We start from the raw sequence: 19,695 nt of genomic DNA, 5'->3' as shown, positions 1-19,695 counted from the left end.
AGATGGAACCCTCAGCTGTCGCCACTCCAGACAGGAGGCTCAGACAGCACGTCAGTGATCTGCTGCAGGGCTAGTTTGTGAATTTGACCATACGGCTCTACAGGTTCTGGCTGTTGCTGTATGAATCTGCAATCAGGAGAGCATCTTCCAGCTTGAGCTGATCATGATAAAGGTGGGATCAATTTTGCTACTAACTCTCCACAAGACAGTTAATAACTAACTTTAGTAGCTTTAGTAGTTTTTTAAATGTTTATTTTATCCCCAGTTTTTGCTTAAATGAGAAAGCTTCTGCTTTTTTCTGACACTTTCATTCATGACATTACTTTTTGACTGTATGTGTTGTTAAAGCAGGCATATAATGCATGCTTATGAAAAAAAGAGAGAAAGAGCATCACTATATCCACTACACAATTATTTTGTCACCTCTACACGTCTTCAGATATCTTGCCTTTGTTACTTCTGTTTTTCTTTTGCATTGATTGATCACCCGATACACATGAAACATACACAAAAATCTTATTTTAATAAAGAGATTTTAAAAAATTATTTCCAATCTGTAGAAAACAATGTAGGTACAAAGTATTCTGTACCTACGTTGCACATTGTACATTACATTGTACCATTTGCACTCTCCCTCCTGGTCGCTCAGGTAAGCCAATCATCTGCTCTTAGATGTGCCAGGACACAGCGTAAGCTCAGAGAGCTTTTGCTGTGACAGCGCCTAAGTTGTGGAATTTGCTGCCATTGTCTATTTTTAAGTCACTTCTTAAAATCCGTTTTGAATTATTTCTTATTATTCATTTATTTATTTTTGTATTTTTCTTCTGTCCTTAATGATAAGCACTTTACTCATCACTCGCTAAATACAAAGCATTTTATAAATAAAAATGACATACTTTAATTGGAAATCAACGAAAGTGAATTTAATCGGTAATGCTCTCCATTGAGAACGAGTGCCACACACAGTGATCAATTTCTCATATTTCTTAAAAAGTCCTTACTGTAGTACTGAGCCTGTACTTCTGCTGAGATGCCAGAAGATGGTGCTCAAGATTAAATAAACGAATAAAAAGAATGTTTTCTGTATACTTGGTAGATGTTGCAATCCTACAGATCAGCAGATAACCTCAAAATGTTGTTGAAAAAAAGAACAAGATCATTACAAAAAGCTGAAACGTAAACTTTCAGTGTGTATGACAAGAACTCAGTTTATCTCATAAGATCAGTTTCAAGGGAATCTACTGAGTTTGTTTTATGCTCCTTACGTGTTTAATTCTTGGAGTCTTTTAATGCAGTTTTGCATGTTCTCTCTCTAATTTTCACATTTCTTGAAAGTAAATCTTTGCCTGAATATAAGGAAAGGCATATTGGGTCTACTTTAACTTTCATCTGACGCCAGGCTCAGATAGCTTGCCTTGAAGACTGTGAACTGGTGCTATATAAAATAAATGAAATAATATTATTATAGCTAAATAATATTGTTTACCCCCAAAATTACAGCAAAAATTGACCCAAAATTTTCCACAAATCCTGCCATTTTTAACGATTTCAAGCATTTAAAGTATATTCTAGTTTTTATCTTATTGAATTAAAAATATAGACTGTAACATAACGATGTCAGTTAATTATTAGGCTGTTTTAGACAAGACTGCATTGAAACTGGTTTGCAGATATCTCATATTTTGCATATTCTGTATATTTAGCAGTTGAATTAATGCTGAAATGTTGTCACATGAAGTTTTATGTTCAAAATCCACAGAATAGGCATCTCAAAAGATTGTTTCCTGTGACATGTTAAGACTTCCTATTGTACAGCTCATTGTTTTATTTCCTTCATTGGACATATTTCATTGTGTTTATTGACATTAAGAATACTTCCATTAAAGCAAAATTTGGGCAAAAAACTACTTGCTTGAAATCATTTCATAAGAAAAATCTATGATTGCTTGTATAAATATTTTATTTACAAAGTCACATACATTATAAAATGGGATATACAAAATCGTACCCACTCTACATACAGTACCAAAATCAGTATCTCATTTAAAGTTTGGATTGTATATGAGTAAAAAACGAAATAAGAAAAACAGAAGACAATCTATTAAAAGATAAACAGTAAAAAAGACTAAGGCAAGAAGAGAGTTTCGAGGTCTATGGTATTGATTAGATGGCCACCTTTTCTATGCCAACCTCTGAATCCTAGCTACCTTTGTGAAATATTGCTTTCCTCTATTTACAGCTTTTATAATATGGCTTTTTATGATTGATTGTAGTTGCCAGAGGAGGTGGCTGAGGTTTCTTTGTGTGATCAGCTGATGTCCTCAGAGTCACTGATGTCACTCAGGGAGCACAGGCTGCTCTTTAGCGTGCTTCCTGTTCCAGCTTCAGTTAGACCTGAGAGCCACACGACAACACACAGACAGCATGAGACAGAAGCTTCATACTCCAAATGTCAACATGTCCTCCTATGAAGACCACGAGAGGCAGTAAAACATTCATCTGCATTAAAGTGGCACTGACCTGATTTAAGACCCTTCTCTGTGGGGGTTCCCCAGACACTAGTGCTTCGTGATTCCAGGCTTTTCCTCATTGGTCCTGAATCCTGGGCTGGTTTTGACATATCCCGTCGGTCCTCTAAGGAGGAGACCATCCACTCGCTGCTCTCCTCTAGATCTGTGTACTGCCAGCAAGTATATTAGTGTTTCAGCATTATGGATCATTTTTAATTTTGCGATGACAGCTTACATTTTTATTTATGCAGTATCAAATCAAAGCAATCCACTGAGATCACATCATCTTACACTGAGTTCCTGAACCTCATCCGCCCTCTCTGGTAAGACGCTAACGCCACCTGGTGGTTTCTTGACTGCTCTCTCAGCAAACTGCTTCTCCATTTTTCTCGCCAGGTCACTGATTTTGTTTTCTGTAAAAAAGACATAACACACAATTTACACTTTAAGGCATTGTAACAATTCCTTGGAATCTTACATAACAAGCAAACTATGATAGCATAAACCACATCCTGTGAATGGTCTTTGATCAACAACCACTGATCAAAATCCAGATAGTACCATTCACAGGGAGTTGAGGAATGGCTATAACCACAGCACTAAGGGTGAACATGTATGCTGTATAACGTCATTTTACACAGATCCTTCAAAACATCAAACCTAACTAACCTTTCCCGTAGTTTTTCTTCTCCACATTGCCGTTCTGGTCTTTGTAATTCTGGAGGTCAGTCTCCTGCTGCTCGCTGACTTCTGACCAATCATCTTCCTCTTCATCGCTCTTTAGTTTTGTGACCGCAGTCTTGGTTACACCACCCACTTTGGAGTACTGAATGTTGGAGATAGGCGACTGCCTGAAAATAGCCTGCCTGTCCTGGACAGGACTGGCTTTGTCATCTCTAGTTTGGATTTGGGTTGCTTGGTTAAATCTGGGTTGTGGTGATTTCCCCTGCTGGTGTTTTAGGGGCTGTTCCTCATCCTCTTCTGTGACATCATCCTCAGATTCATCCTCTGAACTGAAGGGAGGAGTCCTTAAGAATGACACAAATAACAGTTTTTGCTGCACACAACTAAGTTGACAGTGATCAGAACAATGTTGCATTTAGTTTCTGTTTCAAATAACCGAGAAGTCAAAGTGTTAACTTTTTAAGTGTAAGAACTTCATTGATAATAAAGCCAGGGGTCTTAAACTTAAATGAGCTGTGGGCCAATGCTGGCACTGTCACTTCATTGGAGGGCCACTTTAGTGTTCAAGTAGGACACCCCCCCCCCCCCCCCCACCCCCACCCCCGGACATCAAACAAGAAAACACAGTGTTTTGTTTCAAGCATTGTATAACAGGTCAAAACTGCAAACCTGATCGCAATTTATTTCTCTCACTCGCAACTAACTGAAGCCTTTCACGGAACTGCCAAATAAACACACTACTCCTCTCTTTCTGGCCGGACACGTGGCAGCACTTCAGCTACCATTTTGTTCGTATTTAACAAAATAAAAGTTTACTTCAAGGGCCAGACTGCTTCATATTTATTCATGTCAAAATATGGGCCGCAAGTTTGAGACCCCTGAAAAAAGCCGTAGTTCCTAGTTGATGTTCAAAATGATACAACTTAAGCAGTCTATGACAAGTCAGCAGGAGGCTGACAATGTTCTTAACGGTATTTCAGACTTTGCAATTTCCTGGAAAATGATTACAAAATTGTTGATGTGTCACACTGCACTTGGAAGCACTTTCCTTACAAAAAATACCCCGGTCAGAGATGTGTTCCTTGCTGGGGGTGTTGGATGATCAGACCACATCAGCTGTGATATACAAGCCCCACCCCATCCGAATAAAGTGAACATCCTACACACTTTCACTGTTTGCATGTGTATCCAGCACTGAGTCTGATACAGGTTTACCTGCCACATCCTGACAGTACAACACCTGTTTTGTGCCCAATCGTTTCAAAAATGTTATTACAAAAAAAATCAAGAAAGAAAAAAAAAGAAAAAAATGGGAATTTCCAGAAACAACCAAATGGAACTGAAATAGAACATTTGTATTTTCCAAAGTGTTGGTCGTGATACTAAACTATTATTATGATTCTACACAGAGAAGAAAAGGAGACAGAAAATACTGAAGTAAGGTTACAAAAGACCTCAGCACCTGTGTGTCACAGCCTGTACTGACCCAGCCCAGCTGCTTCATGTGTGCTAGCATAGCATACTAGCCTTACAGCGAACGGATAGCACTCTATACTAAAGTCCAACCTACCCATTAGCTGGCTGCAGGCACTGGGGCTTAACAGCACACTGTTACCATGAAAACCATGACACACACAAACACACAACTCTGATTATGGCGACCTCTACCTTTTTGTTGCGGATGTCTTGCTGCTATGGTAACCATCTGCTATTTTATCACGTTAACATTCCTACTGGAGGTGCGAATGCAAACAGAAAAGAGAAGCAGAACTCAGCAAAGCTCACTACATATAGTCGTATTCTAAACAAATATTAAAAATATAAAATTCCCTGCAGCCTTGCTTTAGCACGGGTTCATTTATGCCTATAACCATGTTCACAACCAAGCACTGAGACATACTTAAATATACATCACTTTGATTTTTTTCAGTAAATGGCAAAAGTTTTGAACCTTAACTGTGCTCCACTGAACTGATGATGAACAGACCGGTGATATAAGTAACAGCGTGCTATATTTAAATGGTTCAAAACTGTGTGAGTTTTTTTTTTCAATGGCTCATCAAAGATGACTTTAGAACATTTATCACAGCTATGATTAAACCATGTAAATACTGAGTGGACATTTATGGACAAACTATTCTTTTACAAAGACTGATAAATTAACTTGTTGTCATACTTGGTAGCAAAGCTCTTTAAGGCTGTCTTGGAGTTGGGTGTAGAGGTCTTGAATTGGGCGGTGGCCTTGGTCCTTGGTGCTGGCTGAGGGGTCTTAGGCTGTCTGATTGCAGAAGCAGACGCCCCCTGGCTGGCTCTGGAGGGCAGGCTGCTGGAGCGAGGGCGGATCTGCAACACTGAATGAAGAGAAAAACGAGTCAAGTAAACACAATTAGCAGCTCAGTCACTGACAGTGTGTCAGAACTTAAATCAGCTTATGTGGCAGCAAACAAGCTATAACAGATTACACCTACCTTATGGAAAGCACATGCAGTCATTGTCAAATAAAATAAAATTCAACTTTACCCACATGCGATGAAAAATTCTGATTGTAAAAGGAGCAGCAAATCTAACAGTAGCTCAAACAGCAATATAATTGACAAAAGCACAGTGTATTATTTCTTGTTGGTTAAGAAGATGATCTCATGCACTAAGAGGCTTTTGGATGATTAAGAACTGGAAAGCACCTTGAACAGGGTGTCTGGATCTAGGCTGAGAGTATGCAGCAGGATTGCTGGTGCTTTGAGCACCCAGCTTCTGCTCCACAATGCTCTTTATCTCTTCCCGGTGGTTCCAGTAGCCAGACATCGACTTTGCAACACTCTCCCGCTTTGAATCCAGCTTGGACAGAATCGCAGTGAGCTCCATGTTCTTTAGACCGCTCTGATCCTTTTAAAAGAGGTAGAGGGAATAACATTAGCATTACAGATTAGCATAAGGGTACATATTCTTCCTTGTATTGCTCATTAGGAATATGCAACATACAGGCTTGACCCCCAAGTTCTCCAGCTTCTTGATCAGAGCCTGTTCAAGCTCTGCTTGTATCTCTCTCTTTATGTTGTTCCTTTTCAAAACGCTTGTGTTCACCCTTGGCTTCTTCTCTGGAGCCGGCTCAGGCGTCTTCTCCACCACCTTTCTGTCTGACTGGCTGCTCGAGTCTGTAAAGGACATCTCAGTCAGTCAGTCGAGCTGTTCAGGACATTCATGGTCCAATTACAGACAGCAAACGGGAAATAAAAGAATACAATGAGCATGCATTTGGCAGTTTTCACAGGAAGCTCCAAACCACAGGTGGAGTTGGGTAGATGTGACTGCAGAGGAGGAGAATGTCTCTAAGTTTATTTGTCAACAACAAGGCAACAAGATGATGAATGGACATGATGATGACAGCATCACAGAATATACACAGGCCAAGAGTTGGCTTTCCAAAATGCTTTAGTGTACTAAGGTCATCTTAACGTCCTTTGTGTCAGTACAGAATAAGATGATCTTAGTCCAAATGCACTCATTGAAAACGGTCACTCAGAGGAGACTGATTTATCCATGCAGCAGCAGCATGCAATCAGCTGGATCTGCTGGTTTTAATGTCTTTAGTGTATTTTACCTTTCTCCTCTTCTGACACCTCCTGAATAGGATCCAGCTTAAGAACAGAGACTGGCTCCTCTAATTGGACAGCATGAGGTCCAGGTAAGTCAGAAGGTCAGATAAAATGAATACTGAGTATGAGCAGTAGAAAAACAACACAAAACGCTAAATCTTTTGTGCACAAAAGCACATGCACAGCCTCACTGGGAGTGACAAATGTTGCTTCTGGTGGCACGCTTCTATTAACTTACCGACTACAATTCTTCTTTGTTTAGGTTCCAAAGCCGGAGGACTGACAGTGACTGAAAAACAGAAACAAAGATGAAAAGTGTGGCATTAAGATCAGAAATGTTATTTCCTTGTTATAGCATTACAGTATAAACTATATATAGACTATATGCTCAGAGTTATACCACTGCTTCCACTATATCAATGTAATTTCATATGTGATACAAACTTTTCCAGATACCATCATGCAGATGAGATGCATAAATAACTACTTTAGCTTTTGGTGTTTCAGAGTAATATATATGAAAGTTTGATTTTAAAGACCGCTTCATTTCTGCTCATGGTAGTTCTGTGCTGGACAGGTCCTCTGTACAACTGACAAGATGAAGTGATGATTGAGTGTTACTCAAGGCTGATGCGTTTTTACCACAGACAGATTAACTTGTGCCACAATGTCTGGAAGAATAAATCCAAATTGAAATTGTCTGACAGAAAATGAATGCAAACAAACCACAGAAAAGTGTCATCATTTCTGTAAGAGCAGCACAGTTGGCATATTAGGACACAATGACTCCTTATAGCCCTTTGTCTGTTTTTTCTAACACAGCATAAGAGTTGATTATTTATTATTTTGGACGTGTAGTTTAATTTATTGCTGGTTTATTTACTTATTTTTTTTGTGATGCCAGTAAAATGATTTATAATCTACATACTGCTGACCAAAAGGTGACTTACTGTAAACCTATATAAAGGCCTAGCACCAATGTTCCCTAATTTTTCATGTGTCTGAGAAAACACACAAGCTCCCTGAGCGGTCCCTTGGACCACTGTGAGCAACAACAGACGTGTGCACTGTGGTCACGCCAGCATCGAATCCATCCAAGTTACATGGTTTATTAAAATAATCAAATTACAGCATTTACATTTATGTTAGACTACTTTTAATTAACTGCTTTAGCCCACTTACAATGAAAATTTAAAAAAATCTTGTTCATGACCTGTGTAGTATGTTAACACTATTGGAAGTAAAAATAACTTGAACTCCAATTTTGAAAACACAACTTTCTTTCTTTTTTTTATTTTTATAAAGCTCTGACTTGTATTATGAGTCTATGGTCTGGGAGAGAGTCCTGTAACTGTTTGTCTGCAAATTACAGTATACAGTGCATATACATTGCATAGCTTTTTTTTTTGTTATACGTAAAATTGTATTGTATTTATTTAAATTTTTACTTTTTAATTATTTTATTGCATTTTTCTAATCACTAGGGTTTGAGAGTAACGCAATTTCTATTCTGTGTATGTCCTGTACATGTGGCAGAATTGACAAATAAAGTTGACTTGACTTGACTTGACTTGACAGTGGCTTACAAAAGTATTTGGTCCCCTTGAACTTTCCCACATTTTGTCACATCTCAAAACACCGCCGTCACTCCTAAAACTTCCCCCTTCCTAAACAACTAAATGCCATGTTGCCATATCATTTTTTGATTGGTTGACATGGTACATTTTTCCACCAATAGGAAAGGGTGAGGGGTTTTTTTTTTGGTTTTGCTTTTGCTCACAGGCGGAGAGCGCTTTCCTTATAAAACACAGTTTTTACCGTTTCTTCCCGCAGTAAATATAAACAACGATAGTATTCAGGAAAAAAACCCAAACATTGCAGATATTTTTATCATAACTCTGGTTTTACGTGGCCTATCAACACAATTTAAAAACTGGTATAAAGTCCACACTTTTTCCATCAATTGTTCCATCTGTCCTGCTCACATCTCCAGTGGTTGTACACGTTGTCATTAACGTGGCTTCACTCCACATCAGCCACGCCGCTTTGCTAGCTAAAACACCGGTGTCGGCACATAAGGACGCTGCCATAGCCTGTCAACAACGTTGATTAGCTGCGTATATACGAATGTGAATCGCATTATTGGCTGGAGCAGCCAGTCACTGACTGACTCACACTGCAAAACAGAATGAATTGTTAACGTATTTATTTTAATTTCAATTCAGGTCAGATTTTTGTTTTGTTTTTTGTGCGCAATGCAGATTTTCTGTGCACAGAGACTGTGCCAGCCGTGCGCGATTACGCACGCGCACAGCTTAGAACCCTAGCACCACTCTAAATACAGGCATCTATTACTGAATAGACAATTCTATGCTTCAAACACAGGTGGCTGTTCCAGCAAAAACAGATGTGATGTAGAAAGGCAGTGGAGTGGTTGCACATCGCTAATGCAAGCACACACAAGCTACAGGAGAATGCCACCTACAGCTGTGACTGTGGTATTATTAAAAGGAATCCATACCTGGTACTTCAGCTACTTTTGTAGGTGGATTTGAGGAAATGGTCTTTATCTGGGGAAGAAAACAAATGTCACTTACTAGATCACATGATCCAGTATCTTCAAGGATTTCTTGGTTTATAATCTAAAAACTGAACTACTCCAGGAAAAGCACAAGTAGCTTCCAGCCAAATGTACACTATCTCATGTCAATACAAGCCCATGTAGCAAATACAGGATATCCTTAACAAGCACCGGACCCGCGCCTTACTTCCTCGATACAATATAATTGTGCAGTGAGGCGATTACTGTGCCACTGTGATTGTGTGAGCTAACCTGCTCCCTCTGAGCCTTGATGGTTTGCTCCTTTTCCTGCAGCCTCTTCCTCATCTCCTGCTGCTGCCTCTGGCTTTGCTCCTGGTACTCTGATAAAGACGACTGCATTTTGCTCAGCTCATTCAGCAGCTGGAAGACAACGGGAAGAGGATGAATTTTCCGGCTGGTTCATTTCAAAAGAAGCTTGTTTAATACTGCATATGCTTTAATCAGGATGAACATTAAAGCATACCTGATTCTTTTCAGACTCGTGTTGAACCTTCATTTCTTGCAGTCTGGATTCCCACTTCTTATCCTATAAGAGTCATTTTTGGCAATTTAAGTGGCATTAAAAATAAAATCGCTTTGGGGTTTGCAACAATCTCAGGACTGACCTGTTTCTTCAGCTGGTGTTCCAGCTTTTGGATGGCTTGGATCTCTTTGTACATGTCCACATCTCTCTCTGGCTGTGAGTGCACAGGGCTGGCTGACCTTTCATGCTTGGCTGTCTGATTCTGATTTACTTCCTATGAATGGAAACAGATAAGAAAGATTATAGGAATGATTAAGACACCCTGAAGATCAAATCAGTGGTATACAAAAAAATACTGATTTCATACATTGAGAGCCTGAATATTTCGGTTGTAAAGAAATTCCATCTCTCTGCGCATGCCGTCCCTGCTGTCTTCTATCTTTCTGTCCATGCGCGCCATCTCCTCGGCCTTAAAACGGTCCAATTCTCTCAACAGGTCTTTGTGCATCGATTGTTGTTCTTTTTCCTAGAATCACAACCGTTAACATGAGCTTCATTAGTGACCACGAAGCTCTCAAAAAAAAGCTTTCGCACTGTGATCCATATCTTACAATAAAATAGCAGCATTTTGTGATGACAGTGTTACAAAGTGAGATTAGTGGATAAGCTAGGAATATAGACAGTATGGAAAATTGCCGTTTTAAAAAAAGAGCTATTTCTAAAGTGATTCTGACTTGAATTTATTTTCTGGCAATGCAGTAATACAGTGTAACAGGGGTATTGGGATCAGTAGTGTCATCATTTCAGTTGTTGTTGTTGATTAGGAAGAAAAAGGATGTCATGTGCTTTTCTGGACCACAGGAGGGCCACAGTGCTACAAGCTAATCCAAAAGTCTATTATCTATTATTATAGGATATAGTGTACAATCTAAAGCACCTTGAGTCGACTGTTGTTGTGATTTGGCGCTATATAAATAAAATTGAATTGAATTGAAGTCAAGCTCCATCATGCTGTAAGATTGTGTCAGTGCCCCAGAAAAGTGTTACCTTCACTTTAGCCAAGGCACCATTGATGCTAAAAAGTACACTGAGATCTTAAAACATCATGTAAAGGCTTCAAGACACTTTTTTCCATGAGTATCTCACAAAGCTGAGAACCCTTTTGGCATAACAACATTGCACATCTTACACCTGTAAGAAGAACCTTTTTCTTCTTTTTATTAAGAGTTTTCCAAATAGTAAATATTGTATTATTTTATTGTAACCCAGGCCAAAGATAATTTACAAATCACAGCTTTCAGTTTTATTTGATTAATGTTTTCTGATTAAAGTTCAGATGTTGCTTTGTGATCCTACCTGAGCTATTTTGGCTTCTAACACCTGCTGTTGCTGAACAATCTGTTCCTTCAGACTGCTGATCTCCAGTTTGAGACTATTAATCTCAGATTTCTGCTCACTGTGGGAGTTCAGCTCTGAAAAGACAAGTGACAGTGACATCCAGTGGCTTGTAAAAGTATTCGGCCCCCTTGAACTTTCCCACATTTTGTCACATTACTTCCACAAACATGAATCAATGTTATTGGAATTCCACTTGAAAGACCAATACAAAGTGGTGTACACGTGAGAAGTGGAACGAAAATCATACATGATTCCAAAATTTTTTTACAAATAAATAACTGCAAAGTGGGGTGTGCGTAATTATTCAGCCCCCTTTGGTCTGAGTGCAGTCAGTTGCCCATAGACATTGCCTGATGAGTGCTAATGACTAAACAGAGTGCACCTGTGTGTAATCTAATGTCAGTACAAATACAGCTGCTCTGTGACGGCCTCAGAGGTTGTCTAAGAGAATATTGGGAGCAACAACACCTTGAAGTCCAAAGAACACACCAGACAGGTCAGGGATAAAGTTATTGAGAAATTTAAAGCAGGCTTAGGCTACAAAAAGATTTCCCAAGCCTTGAACATCCCACGGAGCACTGTTCAAGCGATCATTCAGAAATGGAAGGAGTATGGCACAACTGTAAACCTACCAAGAAAAGGCCGTCCACCTAAACTCACAGGCCGAACAAGGCTGATCAGAAATGCAGCCAAGAGGCCCATGGTGACTCTGGACGAGCTGCAGAGATCTACAGCTCAGGTGGGGGAATCTGTCCATAGGACAACTATTAGTCGTGCACTGCACAAAGATGGCCTTTATGGAAGAGTGGCAAGAAGAAAGCCACTGTTAACAGAAAACCATTAAAAAGTCCTGTTTGCAGTTTGACACAAGCCATGTGGGGGACACAGCAAACATGTGGAAGAAGGTGCTCTGGTCAGATGAGACCAAAATGCAAAACGCTATGTGTGGCGGAAAACTAACACTGCACATCACTCTGAACACACCATCCCCACTGTCACATATGGTGGTGGCAGCATCATGCTCCGCTTCTCTTCAGCAGGGACAGGGAAGCTGGTCAGAGTTGATGGGAAGATGGATGGAGCCAAATATAGGGCAGTCTTGGAAGAAAACCTCTTGGAGTCTGCAAAAGACTTGAGACTGGGGCGGAGGTTCACCTTCCAGCAGGACAACGACCCTAAACATAAAGCCAGGCCAACAATGGAACGGTTCAAAACAAAATATATCCATGTGTTAGAATGGCCCAGTCAGGAGGACTCAGGGCTGTGTGTCGGACAGGGTCGTCTGCAGTACGGGGGCCCCACAGGGAACGGTTCTGGCTCCGTTCCTCTTCACCATCTACACTGCTGACTTCTCCCACAATTCCACCCAGTGCTTCCTGCAGAAGTTCTCTGATGACTCTGCAATAGTCGGCCTCATCACTGATGGGGACGACAAGGAGTACAGAGGTCTGACCCAAGACTTTGTGGACTGGTGCCAGCTGAACTACCTCCAGATCAACGCCAGTAAAACCAAGGAACTGGTGGTAGACTTCCGCAGGCACAAGCATTCTCCACTGCAACCACTGAACATCCAAGGTATGGACATTGAGGCTGTGGACAGCTACAGGTACCTTGGTGTTCATCTGAACAATAGACTGGACTGGACTCATAACTCAGACGCCCTCTACAGGAAAGGGCAGAGCAGGCTGTACCTGCTGCGGAGACTCAGGTCGTTTGGAGTGGAGGGCCCACTCCTGAAGACCTTCTATGACTCTGTTGTGGCTTCTGCTATCTTTTATGGTGTGGTCTGCTGGGGACAGGAAGAGACTGAACAGGGTGATCCGAAGGGCTAGCTCTGTTCTAGGATGCCCTCTGGACCCAGTGGAGGTGGTGAGTGACAGGAGAATGGCGGCTAAGCTGTCATCCCTGATGGACAACATCTCCCACCCCATGCAGCAGACTGTGACAGCACTGAGCAGCTCCTTCAGTGGGAGACTGCGGCACCCACGGTGTGGGACGGAGAGATTTCGCAGGTCTTTCCTCCCCACTGCTGTCAGACTCCATAATAAAGACTTTAACTGATCAAGCACACACATCCATACATATGCAATAATACTAAGTGCAATAATCCTTTCTGTCATCGTTGTATTTTTACTCAGTTGTATATATTATTTGTATTTGTATTCTATTTTTATCTTATTGTATATTTATTTTATTTTATTCTACTGTATATAGTATTTTATTTTATTCTATTCTGTACAGTTGTGTACTGTATTTATTCTTATTGTATTCTAATTTTTGCCTCATAACTTTTGCACTGTCCACTTCCTGCTGTGACAAAACAAATTTCCCACGTGTGGGACTAATAAAGGTTATCTTATCTTATCAAAGTCCAGATCTAAATCCAATCGAGAATCTGGCCAAGATCTGAAAACTGCTGTTTACAAACGCTGTCCATCTAATCTGACTGAGCTGGAGATGTTTTGCAAAGAAGAATGGGCAAAGATTTCAGTCTCTAGATGTGCAAAGCTGGTAGAGACATACCCTAAAAGACTGGCAGCTGTCATTGCAGCAAAAGGTGGTTCTACAAAGTATTGACTCAGGGGGGTGAATAATTATGCACACCCCACTTTGCAGTTATTTATTTGTAAAAAATGTTTGGAATCATGTATGATGTGACAAAATGTGGAACAGTCCAAGGGGGCCGAATACTTTTGCAAGCCACTGTAACTGCATGTAAGCATGTTATCAACATGCTTCATATTTTTCCTCCATGTCGTTCTTCAGATCAATCCTAACTTCACTTACTGCTCTCGTACTCATCAGGGTGCCTCCGCTGCATGTGATTCTGCAGAAAGGAGGCATTGAGGAACGATTTCTCACAATGCAGGCACTAAAAGCAAGAAAGAACACAAAAATGCATTAATCAAATTGGCTGCAGAAATAAATCACTACGTAATAACTCAAAATTTATAATAAAAAATCTTTAATATCTCATCATAAACACACCAATGCTACTATTATTTTACCACACTGTGGTGGACAGTGCTCTCTTTTATGCTGCAGTGTATTAAGACTGCATAACACACGCTTACAGGCACCAACAGCTGGAGACCTGACAGCTTTGTAGTCAAGCTGCATATATAGTTGGTGTATTGTAACGTCAATTATCTGCGGACTAATCTGCTCAGTCAAAAAACTTATTCTGCAGTACATATCAGCCTGACAGACAAAAACACCAAGTGGCTGATGTTGGCAGGAGACTGGACTTACTTAGGACTCTGGAGGAGAGAGAGCACATTGAACAGACACCCTCTCCACAGCCTCCTTGCTGGCAGAGGAACAGCAATCACTTACACCTTCTCTTACTAAGGAAGAGCTTTATGAATCAGCTTTATTTTATCAAGTAATTGCACAATAAAATAAAGAAATGCTAGTTTATAACTTTTTGTTTTTTTCTCCTTAAAGAAGTTACAATAGTAACAAAATAAGGTAGCAGTTAAAGAACTGTATCAGTAAGAATATTATCAGTACCCTTAAAATTTTTAAAAATATCCATCTTTATGTGAGGTGTTTCATTTTGCATAAATTGCAACTGAGGAATCTGTGATAACCGATCTTACAAACTGATACTAATTCCTAAGATTTCACAAATGTAGTGGAGCAAACCACCTGTCTGTGTGTTCATGAATGCAGCATGTGTTTGATTCAGACAGAGCCCAGCAACATAAACATGCTCCAAACAGAAGCATCCTGAGTTTAGGCTCATGTTTCCAAACAGACACATAGCATGAGTGATGATCATGTTTCCCTGCGGCAGACATCGCCACACACCAGCTCACACACACGCTACATTTAACACTGCCTCTGATTGTTCCTGGGACTAAATATTGCTACAGATATGTTGTCAAAACATATGTTAGCAAAAACTCATTCAAATTACTGGTTAGGAGTAACTCTGAAAAATTAGGAGTCAAATTAAATTAGTCTTCAAAGACAGCAGTGTGGGTTCATGTTGTAGAAATATGGCACCAAAGTAGCAAAGGTCCTCAAAGGACACATGCACATGGCCTCGCTATCAATAATTGAACCAGCTCTGTTAGCTGAGCTTCTAGCGCACACCTAGCAACCACATGCTCTCATGACACACTATATCTGTTGCCTTGGGAACAGCCTAGCCAGGTCAGAGCTAGTTGTTCACCTGAAGAGGACAGGAAGCTTTTTTTTATTTGTGTGATAAATAACCTACAGGGACAGCATTCACAGACATGCGATGAGATGGCAGATGGGTTTGCTTTCCTTTTAAGATTAAAAAAAAATACACTAATTGCCACTAATTGACACCATCTGCTCAGCAGCTTTAAATCTGATTTTTCCTGCATGAAAACAAAGATTATTAGAACTTGACTGTCATTGACATAACAACTTGTTTTAAAGATTGTGATTTATAGGCCATAAGCTCATTTCACTGGCAGCCCTTTTTGTGAAATGCAGGCAAGGTGAATGACTTCAAGCAGTGCAGCTTGGCACTGGGCAGAAAGAGGGTGGAGTGATGTGCATTAAATTAAACACTTAAATGTCCTCAAGGAAGCCTGTTGGAGTTGGGGCGAGCAGCGACTGCTCCAATAGCCCTCAAAGAGAAAGCGTTTAGCCTGTCAACGGTACCTTGTGGCTGCTGATGATTCGTGGGGCGAGCAGCGACTGCTGGGTGCGAATAACCTTCTTTCGCTGCTTGAGCTCTGCAGTCAGCGCCTTCACCTTCTCCTCCTGCTTCTTCTGCTGAACCAGCAGCTGCTCACGCTCCCTGGCGGTGGCCGACAGCCTCTCCTCCGCCGCACGCAGATTGAGGGAGAGAAAGTCCTGGCAGTGGAGGAGCCACTCCACCGTGAGCTGAGCAAGGCGCAAGAGCTTCAGCAGAGCTGGGTCCACGGGGGTCTGGCACCGCTGGCATCGCTCCCCCTCCAAGCTGCAGAAGGTCACCATGCTGATGTGCTCCTGAAGGGCATCCACATCCAGCTGGCTCACTACTAAGTCTACATCCACTGCATTGATCCGCCGCCAGTCCACGCTTTCTCTGCGTGGGCGGAACTTGAAAGGGAGAAAGGCGGAGGTGGTGCTGGACGGAGTCATGCCTGGTGCAGATGATGCTGTGTGGCCGTTTACAATGTTCTGGCTGAGAGGAGAATTCAGAAGAGAGGGGATCCCAGCTGACGAGTGGGTCCCCTGGGTGTCACTGGTGTACGGGTAGTAGACTCCCTCGTGAAATGGCTGAAAAAAAGAGGAGAGAAAGGGATGGAGTCACATTAGCATCAAATACAATCACTAGGAGAGAGAAAGAAAGACATACATCAAGAAGCATCTGCTTCAGCGAGGTAACAGCAGAGCACAGATTCCACCACTTCCTGCTCAGCCTCCTTCTACCTATGTTGCTGCTGCTGTCCTCACACAGCCAATCGCCCTTACCATCTTCGACTGGTTTTGCCTTTACTCGAAGAAACAGATCAAAGAGCCGTCACTCCTCTCCGGTTCCGCCCCCGTTGCTAAAGCAGCACAAAGCGACAAGCAAGATTAGGCGTCCGCCCCGTTACCTTGGAGACAGCGGCGAGCGTCCCTGGGGAGAAACGTTATCTAAACAGCGACCAACAAAACGTGTCCACACAGTTCACAGTGCGCTGTAACCTGCAGTACATATCAGCTTATTCTGTACAACAAAGTCTCCTCACTCACCTCCATCTAAACGGTGTGAAACAGAATAAAAGGCGAACTAACGTACCTGCGGAGGAGCACGAGGGAGGTTCAGGAAAACGTTTTCCATGCTAACAGCAAATACCGTTAATCTGTCGGCATCACGTCTCTAAACAGTCATTTCAAGTTCGGGCAGGCTTTTGTTTTATTCCCCTGCTTGATCTCAAGTCAAACAACAGCAGGCATGCTTGAGCTTGTCCTTCTTAATACTTCAAGTTACGGTTTAGAAAAAAAGAGAGACCAGAATAGCCGCTAGCTAAAAAAAAAAAGAACAACTCTTTGAAATCTCTTCATTCCTGCCTGTCTGGGTAACGGACATTTTTCTTAAGTCAATATTAAACCTTATTACACGTCACTAACACCTGTGAATATTTAATCTTAAGTTTGACATTGGACTACCACATGAAAAATAACTTACCTGGAAGATTGTGATTTTAATTCGTGGCCTTTAAAAAAGTTTATTTTCGACGAGATCCCAGGCGATTTGAGGGTGACGTAGCTGCTGGTCTCCACATTCCTAAATGCCTGCTCCGAAAAGACAACGGTCAAGACAGACGTAATAAATACGACACTTCCTCGTTTGCCTTTAAAATAAAATGCCAATGCAGAAAAGTTTAAGCTAAATTTAAACCTTTTTATTTCATTTTACAGAAACGCAGTAGTACAATGTTCCCAAACATTAGCCATATGCTATATGTTTAACCTCAGCTTTTTTTTCTGACTGAGCCGTCATTTTCTTTTATTTTTATGAATTACATTTTTAATTTTTAGCGATATTCAATTCAGGTTCATGTCTTATTTTACTGCGGAAACTCCAATTCACTGATCCGAGTAGAAACACATCTGTCACTCTGAAAAGTCTATTTCCAGCTTCGATACCAAAGCTTTCCAAGAATTACTACGAACCTGTACTTTGGCGAAGTAAACACATTATTTCCGGTGTTATCCGGCGTGAGTTTGACGCATCTCGCAGTAAGAAGTGGGGGAAGGGAGCAGCTGTTCAATTTGGGGCTGAATAGGGGTGTAGAATCTTCCCACTTCAGCGGAAGGAAATAACTTTAAACACATTTAAAAACACAAAAAGAGAGCACATTAGAAGAAATTGTGAGACACCTGCATATCTACAGGGACGCAAAAGCACCATGTATAGATGCATGTGAAGATTTTGAAAACTTTCCGATCCTCTAACCTACAGCATGCCAGGCTTGCAGAAAGACTCCACCTTGTGGTTGTTTCCTTTTGCCTTTTTTGTTTGCGTCTTTATTACATTATTTCGTCCTTTCTTTTCAGTTCCATAGAAGACGAAGGAACAAAAATAAAAACACACGTTCAAGCGGATTTGAACTTCTCGTGATCGTTGTTTTTCAACTAGACTTCGTAGATGCGTTAATGTTGTTATTTCTCCATCACATGTGAGGTATTTACAGCTGATGGGTTATACAGCAACATATAACACGGCCCCTGGGTCTTTGACTCAAAGTCTTTTGGTTTTGTGAGTTAATGATTTGTCTTTGTTTTTAAGGGATTTATGTTCTAAACATTTATAGATTTGTGTTATTGGTTTGATAATCCCCCCCCCCACACACACACCTTTCATTTGCATAGCATTTGTTATGTATAGTTTTGTTAGTTCCCAGTCATCATCTGTCTGGTCTTTCTGTGCCACGTCTCCTCAGTCAATCATGTCTTCATGTTTGTTGACCTTTTTGTCTGTGCCAAGTTTAAATGTCTCTGTGTTAGTCTAAATGTTATTTTGTTTTTGCATTATGTTCAGTTTGACCTTCTCTGACTCGTTATCCCTGATTTGTTTCTACTGTTTCCCACCTGTTTTATTTTACCCTCATTGTCTGCAGTGTATTTATTGTCTGAGTCATCCTCAAAAATGTGTTCCCTGCAGCTCTGTTCCTTCTTTGGTTAGTTAATTCCTGCCTCATTCTTTACTCGTGTTTTTGTGTTATAGGGTTATAGGTATATATAAGGTATAAGGAATAAGGAGACTCTTCGGCATTAAAGCTGCTTTTAAGCTAAGTTTAAGTCTTGTCTCACGACTCCTGTATTTGGGTCCACACTTTGCCTGCCACACAGCCATTATTGAAATAGACTCCTATCCAAACAACATGGTTTTTCAGGGAAGACCTTAGTGGTAAACATGTCTGTGTCGCAACTTTTATTTGAGACATGTTGCTTCCATCAAATTCAGTATGGCCTTCTTTCTCTTCTTTTTTAAATGCTACATTTTCTCAGTTTAAACACCTTTTTTCTGTGTTGTACTGTGTTTGCAAAATAACTGAATCCTGTTTTTATTTAGATTTTTACACAGCAGACCAGCTTTTTGGATTTGGGTTGTAATATTGTGATGTTTGGTAGAATCTGTACTTTTTATTGTTTCTACCTGCTGTATTATGGGGGAGAGCAGAGATGCTGAATAAAAAATTGATGCCGAATAAAAAATTCTCTAGCTATATGGAATTTTAAAGAGTATTATCGAAACTTATTCTTTAATAAACTGAACCTCTAACATCTTTCAGTCCATTTCGATTATAGGGGTCACACTATTTACCGCATCGTCTCGCCAGCAGAGGTCAGTAGAGAACTGATCTGTGCTTATGCAGGCGCTTTGACTCTATTGTGGAGCAGCTGTGGAGGTTCCTCCCTCCTTCCCTCTTTGTCAGAGTAAATGTTGCCCACTGCTGCTGTGATGGAGAGCAGCTAGAAGAGGCG

At 40.8% G+C, this 19,695-nt stretch overlaps 1 protein-coding gene across 5 annotated transcripts; it reads right to left on the bottom strand.

Annotated features, from left to right (window-relative positions):
- Positions 1-1,942: 1,942 nt before the first annotated feature.
- On the bottom strand, positions 1,943-18,030 carry dzip1 (DAZ interacting zinc finger protein 1). 5 transcript variants are annotated; one of them, XM_026159327.2, is made up of 20 exons: positions 17,881-18,030; positions 17,393-17,499; positions 16,693-16,769; positions 15,895-16,497; positions 14,038-14,122; positions 11,209-11,324; positions 10,220-10,378; positions 9,995-10,126; positions 9,853-9,915; positions 9,621-9,749; positions 9,309-9,357; positions 7,026-7,076; positions 6,793-6,852; positions 6,174-6,346; positions 5,876-6,077; positions 5,371-5,545; positions 3,180-3,538; positions 2,802-2,923; positions 2,521-2,680; positions 1,943-2,394 (listed from the first exon to the last, which is right to left on the bottom strand). In XM_026159327.2, the coding sequence occupies exons 3-20, from the start codon at positions 16,693-16,695 to the stop codon at positions 2,309-2,311; spliced, it is 2,727 nt and encodes a 908-aa protein (XP_026015112.2). In that variant the 5' UTR covers positions 16,696-16,769; positions 17,393-17,499; positions 17,881-18,030; the 3' UTR covers positions 1,943-2,308. The 5 variants fall into 5 exon arrangements, with proteins under 5 accessions (XP_026015112.2, XP_080153590.1, XP_080153589.1 ...); XM_080297464.1 differs by lacking the exon at positions 6,793-6,852; XM_080297463.1 differs by lacking the exon at positions 17,881-18,030 and having other exon boundaries at positions 16,693-16,840; positions 17,393-17,500.
- Between the last annotated feature and the right edge of the window lie 1,665 nt (positions 18,031-19,695).

Source organism: Astatotilapia calliptera, chromosome 23 (assembly GCF_964374335.1).
Source record: "Astatotilapia calliptera chromosome 23, fAstCal68.1, whole genome shotgun sequence".
Lineage (NCBI taxonomy): Eukaryota > Metazoa > Chordata > Actinopteri > Cichliformes > Cichlidae > Astatotilapia > Astatotilapia calliptera.
The sequence above is the reverse complement of the archived record's forward strand: the minus strand, read 5'-3'. Positions and strand labels throughout refer to the sequence as shown.

Excerpts from the sequence above, each read along its gene's own strand:
- dzip1 (XM_026159326.2), bottom strand. Across the intron at positions 11,325-14,037 it reads CCCTGATGAGTACGAGAGCA|AGCTGAACTCCCACAGTGAG; the intron begins GTAAGTGAAGTT and ends TTGTCTTTTCAG. Across the intron at positions 10,127-10,219 it reads GAAATATTCAGGCTCTCAAT|GAAGTAAATCAGAATCAGAC; the intron begins GTATGAAATCAG and ends TTCCATTCATAG.